At 53.1% G+C, this 14118-nt stretch overlaps 1 protein-coding gene across 3 annotated transcripts in view; it reads right to left on the reverse strand.

The window, feature by feature from the left end:
• PTBP1 (polypyrimidine tract binding protein 1) overlaps window positions 1-13874 on the reverse strand; it is a 29944-nt gene extending 16070 nt beyond the window's left edge. For 2 of the 3 annotated variants that reach the window (XM_082780010.1, XM_082780009.1), the window contains exons 1-2: window positions 13745-13869; window positions 9873-9903 (exon numbers count right to left, since the gene is read on the reverse strand). In XM_082780010.1, the coding sequence (XP_082636136.1) occupies window positions 9873-9903; window positions 13745-13752 (39 nt within the window). In that variant the 5' untranslated portion in view covers window positions 13753-13869. Of the gene's footprint in view, window positions 1-9872; window positions 9904-13744 lie in introns of all 3 variants that reach the window. The other variant, XM_082780011.1, reaches the window with a different exon arrangement.
• Between the last annotated feature and the right edge of the window lie 244 nt (window positions 13875-14118).

Here is a 14118-nt window from a genome sequence, read left to right on the forward strand (position 1 = left end):
GAAGTGCAGGAGCTTAGCATTTCCCTTCACTCCCTGAAAATAATGCTAACCAACCTCGAGCAGATCACTGTAAGACATTGCAGTTCACTGCAGCGTTCCCTGCACTGACCACAACACCGTGCTAACCTAAGGAGGAAGTATGAAAAAAGCATTACTAAGGCAAGAAGCAAACACTACAACAAATTACTTCTTAGCACGATCTATGCTTACACAAACGCCACTTAAAATCAGTAAGAATTTCAAACAAGCTACAGAGAAGACCTCAAAGCTCACTGCAAGCAGCAAGCAAACTCAGTAACAGAAATCCAGCTCCAGAAGCACTTTCTCGTAGCTTCCAAAACGATTTTTACAGTGTCACACCAGAAGACCTCTACCAGCAGAAAAAAACAACCAAGCTCATCCCTCTGCTAACTCCAGGCACCTGGATGGAAACATGCCCTGCTGCACACCGCGGCCACCAGAAACCCTATCGCCCCCCGAGCCCCGTATCTGGTGGCCCTGCAGTAACAGTATCTGCGAGATAACAAAGGCTCTGCTGCCGCTCCAGCGAACAGGTTGGGAAAGTAGGTCACAGAGGAGCCCCAGAACAGCGAGTTACAGACAGAGGGGTTTGGGTGGCGGTTTTGCTTTTTTTTTTTCCTTTTCTTCTTCAAATCTTGAATTTCTCGTCTGACAACTCGCTGCTGCCTCTTCAAAGACGAGCTCGAGGACTTTGATGTACTGAGGAGGGGAAATTAGGCAGGGTTCCAACACCCTGCTTGGTGCACTACTGCTGGTCACCTGCCCCCACTGCCCAGGCCCTCCAAAGGCAGCACCCACCCAGCAGTGTCTCCCTCTCACAAAGTGCTAATTAGCAATAGGCCTTTTAACAGCTGCTCTAATTAGCACTGGGATTCCTGAGTCCAAGCAAGAGGCAAGCTAGTCTGGGAGGCTATTATACTGCGAGCCCATCCTTTTGATGACAAATTAACGCGTAATCCCAAGGCAAAGGAATCCACCAGCCTGCTGCAAGCCTTCGTGCGCCCCAGCCAGCCGACTTCCCGCGGCTGGGATGCGACCAGCAGCTATTTCCAAGAGCCGCCCAGCAGCAAGCAAACCTCCCCGTGCAGGCCGTGTTTATTGGCCTAATGAAACCGCTTGCATCAGGCCCTAATGGGCCTTCAGCTCCCAAAGAGTTCTTCAGGCACTCGTAAAGCTCAGGACGGACCCGGCTGCAGCACTCCCAGCATGAAGCAAGGTGTCTGTGAGAGCACACGGCCAGCCCCTCGCTCCCCGCGAAGTGCTACGAGCAGCCACGTATCTGACGCTAGGAAACTACAGCCTAAAAACAAATGTTTGTGTGACTGGGGAAAGAACACAAGTTTCCTGAATTCAACTTTCCTAATGGCTTGTTTGGAATAAACGTTTTCCTGCATATTTACAGATCTACTCGCAGCACTCGGAGTGCTCACTGCTGCTCGTTTCCACATGTCAGTGTTTCTTTAATGAAAGAGCATTTCAAATCCACTCCCCTCTTATCTTGGAGACAGTCTCTGCTGCCCGCTGTGACCAGAGCCAGGAGGCAGAGGGGGATGATTGTTCGACATCAAAAGCAGCAGCAGGCAATTTGTAAGCTTCCCAGCTGGAAGTACGTGCAAACAGAGGGGGACGACCAAAGCAGTTGGACAGCCACGACTCCGAGGCCTTTCCTCTACACAAGGGAACTTCAGACCCCGCACAGCACCGTGCGCTTGGACCGACGCCACTCCAGAGCCCTCAGAACCCCTTTTCCAGTACACACCCAGGAGGTGCAGGCTCGGGTTAGGGGCCAGCAGCACAGCCACAGGGCAGGCAGTGCTGGCAAGCTCTCCTCACCAGCAGCAGACTGCCCCAGCTGCTGCTTTCCCCAGCGGCCATCTCGCTGCTCATCAGGGCTCACCTCCTAACTGCAAGGAACCTCCAGCGATGGTTGCTTTCTGGAAGGACCTAACCCAAGGTAAACTGGGCACAGCCACTCAGCCTGCACGCCCCGCCACGAGCTGCGGGAGGGATCCTTCAGAGCTGCAGTGATCACCAGGAGCTCTTCCCACACACTTCAGTGCCTTTTCTTCAAAACCACGTCACAAATAAATTACACTGCTCCACACAAAGCAACCTACTTCAGTAGGCCCAGAAGAAACAAACCAAGCCTGGCTGCCTCAAAGATTTCACTTTAAAGGTGAGCTGCTCACCACCAACAAAAACGGGTGTTGGGTATTTGGGGCTTTATTGGAGGAGCCCTACAAGGGGTATGGATTCTGAAGCATTATGATATTATTCGGTTATCTTTTAAGTGTAAAACCAGGGTGGGAAGGAAGAGGCAGGGTCACCCCGCAGCACTCCTCCACCTTTGTTCTCCCCATGCCCCGGGGAGGCCCGGTCGTGCCGCACGCAGAGACACGGCTCTCCCATCTCCCATCGTGAGGCCAGCAGCCCTGCTCGCAGCAGACACCAATGTCTGTGGGCAGTTCTGCTCAGGCAGCTCTGTTGCAGCGGTGTTTTTATGAAGAGATCGCCACCAACAGCAGCACGCTGACAGTAACACCGCCCTCCAGACCCCTCCATCTGAGCTAACAAATCTCTTCCCACTTACAGGAAATACACCATTTTTAAAGCGGCATCGCCAAATCTTACCTAGTCCAGGGTACGGCTGCTTCTGCCCCCAAAATCACCGCGTGGACACGTTGCTGACAGGTAACACGCCGCCCGGGAGCGTTTCTATGACAGCAGCCTCCTTTTGTCTGCAACACTCACGGCTACAAAGGGCCTGTTGCTCAAGCTGCATTAATTTAATAACACACTCATGCTCCGTGCAGGGCTGCTATCAATACTTGAGCTCCCTTCCCTAACTCAGGAAAATCTGCCAGGCAGAATCCCAACATCCCATATTTTCTGAAGTTATGTCCTCAGCTATCCCCCAAGCTCTGTTGTCTTTGCTTTAAAAGGAAGTTTTAACAAACAAGTAAGAATTTTGAACCAGTCTAGGCTTTCCCAGCTTAAAAAGCAATCGTTAATTCATTCAATTACAAACTGCCTCTTTTTCACTAGGATATTACCTAAACTTAACCGCAGCGGGGAGTTAAGAAAGCCAGAAATTATCTCAGCTTCCACCAGCACACCTTGAGGTACTGCAGGAATTCTCAGCTGCCCTATGTACCTTGTTATCCACCTCAGACCCAGACACTCCTTTTAAATGGATTACAATAAACCCACCACATCCTGCCTATGCAGAAGGCTGGAAACATACACAAAGTAGAGGAGCACCAAAATAGGAGTGTACAGACAAACAGGTGACACTACTACACGCTAACGGCTGCGAAGGTTATGGGCAGAAAGCAGAACGTATGGCAAAAATATCAAGAATGGACAAAAAGTATGGCAAGATGGGCATGCAGGAAGGGAAAGCAATGCCGACTGAAGGCCAGCTCAAACTCCAGGCCTGCCAAACCTGAGGCCTACAGAAGAAACTTTATCCCTGGCCCACTGAGCACATCCTGCACAGCAGCAGTGCTCTGCCTTGGCTAGGGAACTGACACCACGGGATGGCTTCAGCAGGCGGAGGAGAGCAGCACCCCTCCACGGGAAGGAAGGGGGATTTAACACAAGCTGCAAGCTGCTGTGCCTTCACAAAAAGCAAGGCAGTAACAGTTCCACCTGGACACACCCTCCAAAAAATAAACTGAAGATCTGTGCTGCTCAGAGTCCTCGGTCTGCTCCTCCAGGAGTTCCCCTTTCAGATTAACGCCCCCTGCCCAGTCTCATGACTGCCTGGCCAGAGCCTGCGAGCTTCATCCTTCTGCTCTACCTCCCCTGCGTCTGCAAAAAGGTTTTGGACCCAGTAAGAGACTCCCCGAACGTTTTACACAACTACACACAGATCACTGAGAAGCTTACACAACCCCCCCTGCTCTGATAAAAGCGGAGAATTGTCAGAGCACAAAGAACTGAGCATACCCGAAGCATGCTTCAAGGGCTCCGCACGACGTCAGGCCCCGAGGAGTTGAAGAATGTGCGCTTCCAAACCCCGATTCCCTCCTTCTTTGCAAAGAAACTGGTCAGAAATCCAGTCTGATGACATCACTCACACCCATTGTGCTGCATTCCAGCATTTTCTGTTGAGATTCGAGAGCTAGGAACAGAACTAAATTTAACCTACTAGGAAGAATGATGCCAGTTTTCTTCATCTTCCATGGAAGACACTGCCAGCAAGGTTCGCTTGCATCCCTCCCACACGATCCTTTTTCCTCTCCTGCCTCAAGGATTCTGTAGTCACTTAAAGGTGCAGCAGTGTAAAAAAACATTAGCAGACAGTCTTTTTGTGACAACACCTCCAAAGAACACGCGATAAAAGCATATCCTTCAATCCCAGGAAAGTTTGAAAGCTGAGATTAACACAAAATAACTTCAAGAGCCTGAAGTGGCTGCTGAGTGAGGCAGGGCGCTGCTGCCCCCAGGCAGAAGTCAGGAGCTCTGGCGTTCATCCCTCTTCCATGCCCATTTGAGGGACGTGCAATCACTCATCTGATCAGGCCCAAAAGCAGGAGTTGAGGACAAATTCAGCCCCCCAGATGGCTCGTGGCTGGTTTTTATGCACCAATTGAAATGCAGACACCCCCTCTACCGTTTATGGACACACAAAGCTTCCCGGGGAGGTTCAGACTGTGCACACCTCTCAGCACCGTGAGGTAGGGCTGCCGGTCAGAGCGCTGCAAGGAACCCGGCTCCTCAGGAAGCTGCTCTCCTACAGCACGCAGTGCCCCGACAGCCGGTGCGGCCTCCATCGGCCCGTGCAGGTTGGAGCCTGAGCCACCAGGAAGGGAGGCATCAAAGCTGCTGCTCGCACAACCTGGGGGATTTCGCAACGGGATTGCGCCGCGCTCAGCTCAGGCTGCCCGTGGAGCCGGATCCCCGGCCCCTCCCTGCCTCGCTCAGCCCCAGCTGCTATGGAGACACCCTGCGAAACAAACCTGCCCTTTGAGCAAATAAAAGGTGGGGCCATGTTAAATAGCCCCAAATTCCTAAACCCTACTGAAGTAATGCAGTCATTCTTGCTCTGTAGGATAGCACACACCCAGGCTTTATGATACACCGTTCCCAAGTTGAAGCTTAACTAGCAGTCAGCCCCGAGCTCTTAAAATCATCGCAGTGGAGCTGGCTGGCTCTCGATAAAGCTTAATGCAAACACTATCAGAAAGAAACGCTGCTGCATGAGTCACTCTGAAACAAATGGAGCCTATGGAAATGCTGTGACCAAATCCAGAAAACAGCAAATCGACCGTGCGGGTTTCGGAGGAACTCCACGCTAATTCAATCCCACCTACAGCAGGGTTGTGTAACAGCCAGGACCTGCTTTAACAGAAACCAAGCAATTACACTGAGATTAGCAAGACGCGCATGCTGAACTCAGCACAGCACTCGTCAAGGCTTCACATGAAGCTTGAAGGATGGCTGCACCAGCATGGCACCGAGTTTCAAGTTCACACTCACTCCTCCTTGCTAGTGAGATGGCAACTGTCTGGTTTGACGAGCACTGCAGTGACCAGCATCCACCCCTGCGCTTAGGACTTTTATTTCATGGTTTTGGTCTCACATTTGTGAAATACTTTGCTACCTGTGATGATTTGAAAAACAGGGGGGCAAAACAGGCTTAAGATTAAAATACCGAGAATTTTCTACAGCCATTTTATCAACAGATTGCTCTCTAGGAAGTCTCACACAATTTCATCTGCACCAGAAATCACAGCTTCTTTCCTTTCCAAATGCATGCAATTTCAGCTAGCTTCCACATCAAATGTTTTAGATTTGTTGCAGAGAAACTGCTTTAAGCAGCTCTAATAGCTGCCTCTGGTCGCCATCCCACCTACCAATAGCTTACAGCTCCATTAAACAAAGAATTGGGAGTTTCCCTGAGCTACCTGAGGACTTCCCCCGTTCCCCTGCAAGGACAGCTGGCTACAAACCCAGGGCAGGTGCCTGAGCCCTGCACGCAGCAGCTCAGCCAGGTTAGGGGCAGCAGCCTCCCCAGCACAAGCAGCAGCCGTGTGCTCGCTGCACGCATGTGGCTCACATGTGTGATCACGCCTGCTGCAGGACGACCACAAGAGCCAGCTTGTTGCAGCCTCCAACCGAAGCCATAGGAGGGGACTGGAATTTCCTCACAACATTCTTGGCCTGCTGCCTGAAGCCATAATTACTGTTCCCATGGCAAAGATCCTGGCTTGACCACAAATCACTCCTGTGCAGGCAGCCAGTATCACACTCTAGCAAACCCCGTTTTAAAAATTAACTTCTCAAATGCCACAGACGTGCACTGTACTTTTCTGGAAGCGTCACCCTTCAGAGAGAGCTCAACCTAACCAAGACACTACCGCATTGTTCAGCGCCTGAACTCTTCAGCAACCATTTTTAATTGCCCAAGTGCAACTTCACTTAAAGACCGATGATATATCCCAGCTCATACTCTAGTAAAGTCACCCAGCTCAGACAGTGCACGGGTCAGACCTTTGAGCCCAAATCCAGTCCCTCCATCTGAAGGCCACGCTTCCTTTCCAGATATTAACGAAATTATGGGCAGGAACAAGTCAAGTCAGTCAAGTCATGTGTTTCTGATCTGCAGGGCATTCCAGAAAGCTGTGTATCGAGGGTCCTGTAGCAGAACTGCAATGAGCTTCCTAAACAGATTCACACACTTTAAGCTGAGGAGCCTGAGGACTAGGTTAGACGTGAAGCCCAGGAACAGCCACAATTCCCTCCCTGCTGAACACGAGCCCAGGCAGCACAGTGCAGTGCTCAAGCAGAAAGCCAGGAGGAAAACACCCAGGGACTTCAGTTACAGAGCCTAAACATAACAAAGACCTCCAAACAATGAGTAAGCATGTGGGAGTACCCGTAATACATACCTTAAGGATGGGAGAAAAGTCTAAAAGGCACCAGACCCTGCCTTTTTTGTTTTAAAAGTAGAGCAAACCGATACATGTTTTCACAAAGTCTTCAATTTCAAAGTTAGACTGTAGCCAGCCGGAATGCTTTACAGCAGGAAGACGACCAAGAGGCCACCGTAAATCATCTCTGACAATTGGCTCAGCAGTGGTTTAAGTTACAGGCACTTTTCCTACTGGCCTGAGTATTCTCCAACCTCGGGACACTCCAGGCACAGTAAGAACATCTAAAAAGGTGCCTGGTGCTCTCGCATCAACGTGCTGCTGGAAGCAAACCACAAGAGGACACAGCTTTGGGGGACTACGGTCTCCTAGTACTTGAAGCTGCACAGAACACTGTTCCTGTGTACATACAGAGTAAGAATGGGCAAGTTTACACCTCAGACCAAGTTTTCCAGTGGAAATTTTCACGTCCAGCCCAGGAGCTGAGCCAGCAGGCTCTCCTGTGAGCAACGCTTTGGATGGATACTAACAAACCAGGTACATCCCGTCTGAACACCACTTCTGTGTACATGTTTTATAAAGTCAGCAGATCACAAAGCTGCAATTACACAGCATTATAACTTATCAAGCAATTATGAGGAACATCTGCTTCTGAATGGGTGGGGGGGGGTCGGTTAATCCTTGAAGCAATTTCAGCCATGCCCCAGGGATCAGAAGAATGCTACTGGAAGAACAGAGCTCTACCACCGTAGTTATTTTAGCAGAGACAACGCTGGAATGCGTCTGTGATGTTACAGAAACCTCCTGCAGGCTCTCCAAACTGCTGCCTAACCAAAGGAAGGTAGAGCGAAATGGAAGCAACACACCAAAGCAACAGCAGTATTTCAGAAGAGCCGTAGCCAGTGAGGTTTTACACTCACCACCGAGAGGTTTTTAACAAGGAACCAAAAACCAACTCGGCGACGCTTCCTGCAGCCTGCACCTCCCTCCACGTGAGTCCTGCGCCCAGAGGCTCTCTAACAGCGCAGGAGCACAGGGCAGGCAGGGGAGGCAGCTGTACGAGAAGCCCTCCCTTGGCTCCCCGCTGTGCACAGCCAGGACTCCAGCCTAAGGCAGCACCCGTGGAGCACGTTACAGCTTACTGCAGAACCACCTCCACCACACGAGCTACACTGACACGGCCAATGCCTTGCTTAAGCACTCAGATAACATGGCTCCATCAAACACGCTGTAAAACTTACCTTTATCAAGACGAGTCACCTTGTCTTTTCCTTCTGCCACCCTACGTTTTGATTCAATTTTCTCACAGCCTGCCTCCAGAGCTTCATTGTCAGCCCAAGCTTCTCTCACCACTTTCTACCCCCAGCACAAGAGCTGTTACAGCTCTGTCCTGCGCGAGGAGTGAAAGCGCCAGCACAGGATTCCTCCCAGCCTTCATTTCAGACATCTGACTGTGCTGTGCTGGGACTGCGATGGCCCCGCAGATGGGAGTGATGAGGCATGCAATACCACATCCTGCAGCTTCTCTAGATTCACTGAGAGGACTACAATTACAGCTTCAGAAGCTTCCTGGTCAAGTTTGGTTATATAAAACCACTTCTTAAAGCTGCAGAAACTGGAGATTACACAACATTCAAACCGATTTAGGGGACTTTTACCTAGATCGATCAGTTTACAGGAAAAGGCGTCAAACTGCCCTACAGCAGTCCAGGTAGGACTTACTCCTCCTTTCAACTGGCTGTGAACTATTAACCAACCTGAGGGTCCCACCAAGCTTCTCCTCCTCCCTCGATGGCACACTGAGCTCCTTGCAGCAGATGGTGTTCTCAGCCAGAGCCAGACACCATCGTGTCACTACAATTAATTCAAATTCAGGTTATCACACCAGGAAAAGTTAGAATAGCCCTTCCCCTACATGTGCTGAGTAGATCTCCTTTGTGTTCAGTGGATCACTAACAAACATGCCTGTGCTCTCAGCAGTCACATCGAGCTCCCTGCTTCCAATGTAGCAGCTTCTTGCTAAGAGCAGTTGTCTGCAGTGCTTCTGCTTCGCTGGCAGACCTAACAGAGCTCCCACCGCCCCAGCTCCCTCAGGTGAGTGCTGTATCACACACTGCCTCACCTCGCCAGCCTGTTCAAGCTGCCCCACACATCCCTGTTTCTTCCTTAACAACGAGACGCTAACACAGAATTCAGGCCGCTAAGGAAGCTCTAAGATCACTACTCGGAGGCCAACATTCACAGACTGATACAAGCTCGCAGTGCTGAGCTCGCTGTGATCCCGATCCCAGAGCAATAGCTACGATGTTCACTCCATGTCCACCACAGGAAATGAAAAGCCTGTAACAGAGGAGGGAGTGCCAGTCTGTCCCGCACACTCCAGCTCACCATTCCCCAGGAATGTGCCTTCCTCCCGAACACAACGGCTATCGCCACCCGCACAGATAAGGAGGCTCCTGTCAGCACTTTGAGTTTCAGGGCTAGGCCTGCACTTTCAAAACCTGAGACCAGAAGGGTAAAGGTCATATTTACTGTACTCACAGGAGATAAAAATCAACAGCCAAAACACTCCTTTTTTTGTGGTAGACGGATTTTTGACATGTAACTGAACAGGAATTCACATGAACAGAGGAAATGGAGTTCATGAGAGAAGGGACCAGTTTCTCCATTGAGAACCGTTGTCTGGCACACAAATAACAAGCACGGCTTGACATTTTAGCAGGGGAAAGGGCCTTCTAAATTCAATAATGTTCTTATAGGACAGTTGATAATCAATGTCCAAACGCCAAGAGCTAAGTGCTGAGCCACAATAAAAGTTTTAAATGCACATGAAACTGAATTACCTTCTGGTTAAAACCAATTTACATGGTACCAGAAATAACCCTTTAAACCTGAAGATCGACATTTGGTGAGGCTAAAACTAGGTCAGATGCTGAGCAGTGTAAAAAGAGAGAAAAAGTGAGAAGTGCCTACCTTTGTACCAACTGTTATATCTTGGACAATGCTGTAGAAAAAAGAAAGAAAAGGATTAAAAAGTTAGATAGGTTTGCCACAAATATCCAGCATAGTTTACAGTAGTAAGAAAAAAGCAAGTCAAAGTGCACAGTTGTCTTTGCAGGTGAGCCAAGGACAGTTTATACAAAGAAAAATTATTAGATGGTGATGGTGGAGACCCAAGACCCAGCAGTCCGAGAAAAACGCAGCTCTTCCCCTGCCTAGCGTGGAGCTCACTCCTCCTTCAAGGGTACCTCAGGGGCCAGAACCAAAAAACCCACACAGTGAAGTCCAGCATCCTCCGCAGGAACGGGATGCGAGGAGAAATCACATCCTTTGACTAAGTCAAGGGCAAAAGTGGCAAGAGCCAACTCCACCACCAACAGTCCCCTCACAGCTCCTCAAGACCTATCCAACGGAGTCACCTCCGCTGGGCTGGGCTGGGCCCCTCCAGCCGCGGAGACGTTCCCCGAGCAGCAGCAGGGCCCTCAGACGCCCACAGCCCGGCGGCACCACACGCCAGACGGAGCCGGGGCCGTTCCCTCGGCAGGCGCCCGTGCCAGCGCCCCGGAGCCAGCCCCGCGCCAGGCTGGCGGAGGGCAGCAAGGAGCAGCCCAGAGGCCCAGGCAACTCCCAGCCAAGGGAGCGCTGGTGCACGGCATTCCCCTCCCGAGCAGTTTCTGCTCAAGAAATACTCCTTTTCCCTAACAGACCTGCAGGAAAAGGCAATTAACCCGTACCACGTGTGTGCAGACCTCTCACAATGAGAATTGCTGCCGAAGTGCCCACCGTGAGCAGTAGCAGTGCTGGCTGCTCCTCCAGCAGCTCGCACCAGCTCTCGGCAGCAGTGCCCAGTTCACACCACTCGCCTACCAGAGCGGCTTCTGTCACCGAGGGAAGCAGCACGAGCTGCCTGCAGCCCGGCATATCGCACCGGGTAATATCCCAGAGCACTGCGGTGCCTACGTGTTATTTTTTGTGGCAGGACTCGAGGCAGGCAAAGGATATCAGTTACACCCCTGCATTGAGGATTTTTCTAATCCATTTCATGGTAAAGCAGCAATATGACACTGGCGAGCAGAGACGATAACTTTGGGTTGACACACGCAGCACTGCCTGTCCCAACTCGCTCCTGACAGTCACAGCTCCAGAGGAAGGGACGCAGAGCTGGCTGGCTAGCAGGCCTGCAGCAGCTTCAGGGAAACAGAAGACAAGCAGAACACAGCGCAGTCACTCCTAAAACGCCAGGAAACCTGAAGCATTCAGGGCGGTTCTACAGTTTGAGTGATTTAGCACCGAGCAGTTCTTCTTTCCCTACCCTCCTCCTGCAGCACTTCTTCATTTTTCAGGGAAGTGAGCACTGCTCCTTCCCTCCACGCCACCCGCCTTTCGCTATGCCCTAGCACGAGCAGGAGCCAGCTCAGCTCCTCGCACTTCCTCTCCTGCCCCAGCCTGCCATGTCACCACAGCCGCAGCTCCAGCCTCATCCCATGGCCGCTGCTGGGCGGCTCCACCACGGTCATGCTTTTTTCCCCCCTCTCTAAGGGGCTGCTCCCAGCCCCTGCGTGGGAATGCCGGCCTTGCCGCCCCCCCTGCCCAGCAGGACAGATGGGTTTCGCTGCACTCGGAGGGCCAGCAGCACCGAGCTAATTAAACCCATCTGTACGTATCGGCCTAAAGAATCGTAACCGTCCTCCAGGAGTTACTGAATACTTCGTGAGCACACATTTCTTCGAATAAAACACACACATTCACCCCGGGATTTTCGCAGCCTTCACAAACATTTCCAGCAAAGCGCGGTACGAGCAGGGAAACTCTGAGGTCTCCAAACCTCTCGGACTTACCCCCGAGCAGTTTCTCTTACTTCCTGTTCCTCCTGCGGGCCTCACAGGCAGGAAATGTTTTACATAAAGTAGCCTTCACGGGGAATAGTCTTTAAAATTATCCAGCAGGAAGAGCTTTTATTTGCCAAGAACTATTGAGTCCTGGAATACTCTTGTTGTAACCCATCTGATAACAAACGCCACACGAAACTAGCAGTATTGAAGTATTTTTATTAAAGAAATGGGATATTCTTCCAGTTTACTTCTCCCACAGCTTATCACATCTCAAAGCTGCATTCTCGTCTTGTGTCAACCTTAATATGGGATTAATGTTTTTATGTTTTCTAGACGAGTCGGCAATAAAGCCTTCCACAGAAGTTATTTTACACAGAACAAGATGATTCCTGCACAGTAAGGATCAAAATTCAGCAGCGCCAGTGAAACCTCGAGGTCACTTTCCAAAGCAGCCTTTCCCAAATTAACTCCTTGCATGTTTTAAAGCAGCTTATTCAATAGTGATCAATCACCTCAAAAGCGTAACTACACATCAGTTTAGGTAGAAGTAAAACAGAAGGAACACAGAGCCAGAGAGGTGTCACACCGCCAGCTCACAAAACCCAAAACCTCTTTCAAAACAGCTTTTGAAATTTCAGCAGGGGTCAGCTTTCACGGGGTAAGCAGATCACACACCAAGATCTTTAAAAACTAATGAATAATTAAGCATCGCATTATACTCAAACTTCAACAATGAAGTAGGAACTTCTTCACCAGGCACAATAAACCAGCTTTCCCAGGACCCAGGATGAACACAGCCGACAGAAACTGATTTTTAACACTAAAACATGTGATCTCACATGCTGAGTTTTTTAAACACCATTCAGCATGCCAAACAACTTGGAAAAAGCAATGGAACGGCATCCTGGGCTGCAAACTACATTCATTTTAAGAGGTCTAGACTTTTAGGATGAAAACACCCCACACAAGGCTTTGGCAGAGCTAAAAACCAGACGGGGCTGTGCCTCATCCCCAGCACTGCAGCGTCAATACAGGGGAGAGGAGGCACCGAGCTGGGCTCCCCCGGCTGTGGGGAAACAAACTCCTTACGGGGAGGCCTTTACAGAGGTATTTTAGGCACGGACACGGCGCTCTGGAAGAGAAAGGAGCCCGCTCGCTAGGAAAACGCCCAGCGAAGCAGACGGGGGGCACGGAGCCCTGACGGAGCTGCCCCCGGGGGAGTTTTAAAGCGCTTCCGAAGCGGGGCAGCGACGAGGAGCGGGGGGGGGGAACCGCGGCTGCCCCGGGACCCGCCCCGAGCCGGGCACAACTTCCACGGGGCCCGGGCCCGGCTCAGCCCCACGGGGAGCGGCCTCACCCCCCCCCCCACCCCCTCCACCGCCACCTCCCCGCTTGCGAAAGCGCCGCACAATGGGCACGGGGCTCGGCCGCGCCCCCGCCCCCCCCCCCCCCCCACCCAAAACCGAGCCCCCCCGGGGGGGGTCCCGGGACACCGGGGGGCACCCGGCCAAGCGCACGGAGCCGCCCCCCCCCCCCCCCCCCCCGCACCCGCCCACGCTCCGGGAGGGTTCAGGCGGCCCCCGGGGGGCGAGCGCGGCGTGAGGAGGCTGTGAGGGGGGGGGGGGGGGGCCGTGAGGGGGGGCCCGGCCCGCCCCAGGCCCCGCGCCTCAGCGCCGGGGCGGCGGCCGCGGAGCAGACACCGAGGCCGCCCCCGCACCCCCCGGGCACCTCCTCCCCCTGCGGCGAGCACGGCCCCGGGGGCAGCCCCCCGGGAGCCCCCCGCCGGTAACCGCCCGCCCCCCGTTCCCTGGGTACCTCCCCCACTCCCCCCCAGCGGCGGGGGCGGCCGCGCCCCGGGCGCCCCCCCCGAGGTACCGCCCAGACCCCGGGTCCCGAGCCCCGGCCGCGGCCCCCCCCCCGGTCCCGCGGAGTCCCTCAGGGGCCGGCGGCGCTCCACCGCAGGCCCTGGGTGCGGCCTCGGGCGCGGCGGGGCCCGTTCTGGCGGGGACTCACCCGTCCATTGCACACGGAGGAGACCCGCAGGGAACGGAGCGGAGGCGCCGGAATAGCAGGAACGGACCCGACGGCTCCGTGTTATAGACTCACAAAATGGCGGCGCCGCCCGGCCCGCCTCGCCCGCGCCGCCGCGCCATTGGCTGCCGGCGGTGTCACCTTGACGGCAGGGGTGGGGAGGGCCCGCCCCCGGGGGTGGGAACGCCGGAGGCTCTCCCCGAGCCTATTGGCTGAGGGCGGGGAGAGGGGCGGGGCGACGCGCCGGTGTGCGGCGCGATTGGGTGGGCGCCGGGACGCGGCTGGGAGGAGCCATCTTGAGAGCGGGAAGGATGCCGAAATGCCACACCGGTCCGCCATCTTGATTGGGGGCAGGG

The sequence above is a fragment of the Aythya marila genome, assembly GCF_965140915.1.
Source record: "Aythya marila genome assembly, chromosome: 27".
In the NCBI taxonomy this organism is placed as follows: Eukaryota; Metazoa; Chordata; class Aves; order Anseriformes; family Anatidae; genus Aythya; species Aythya marila.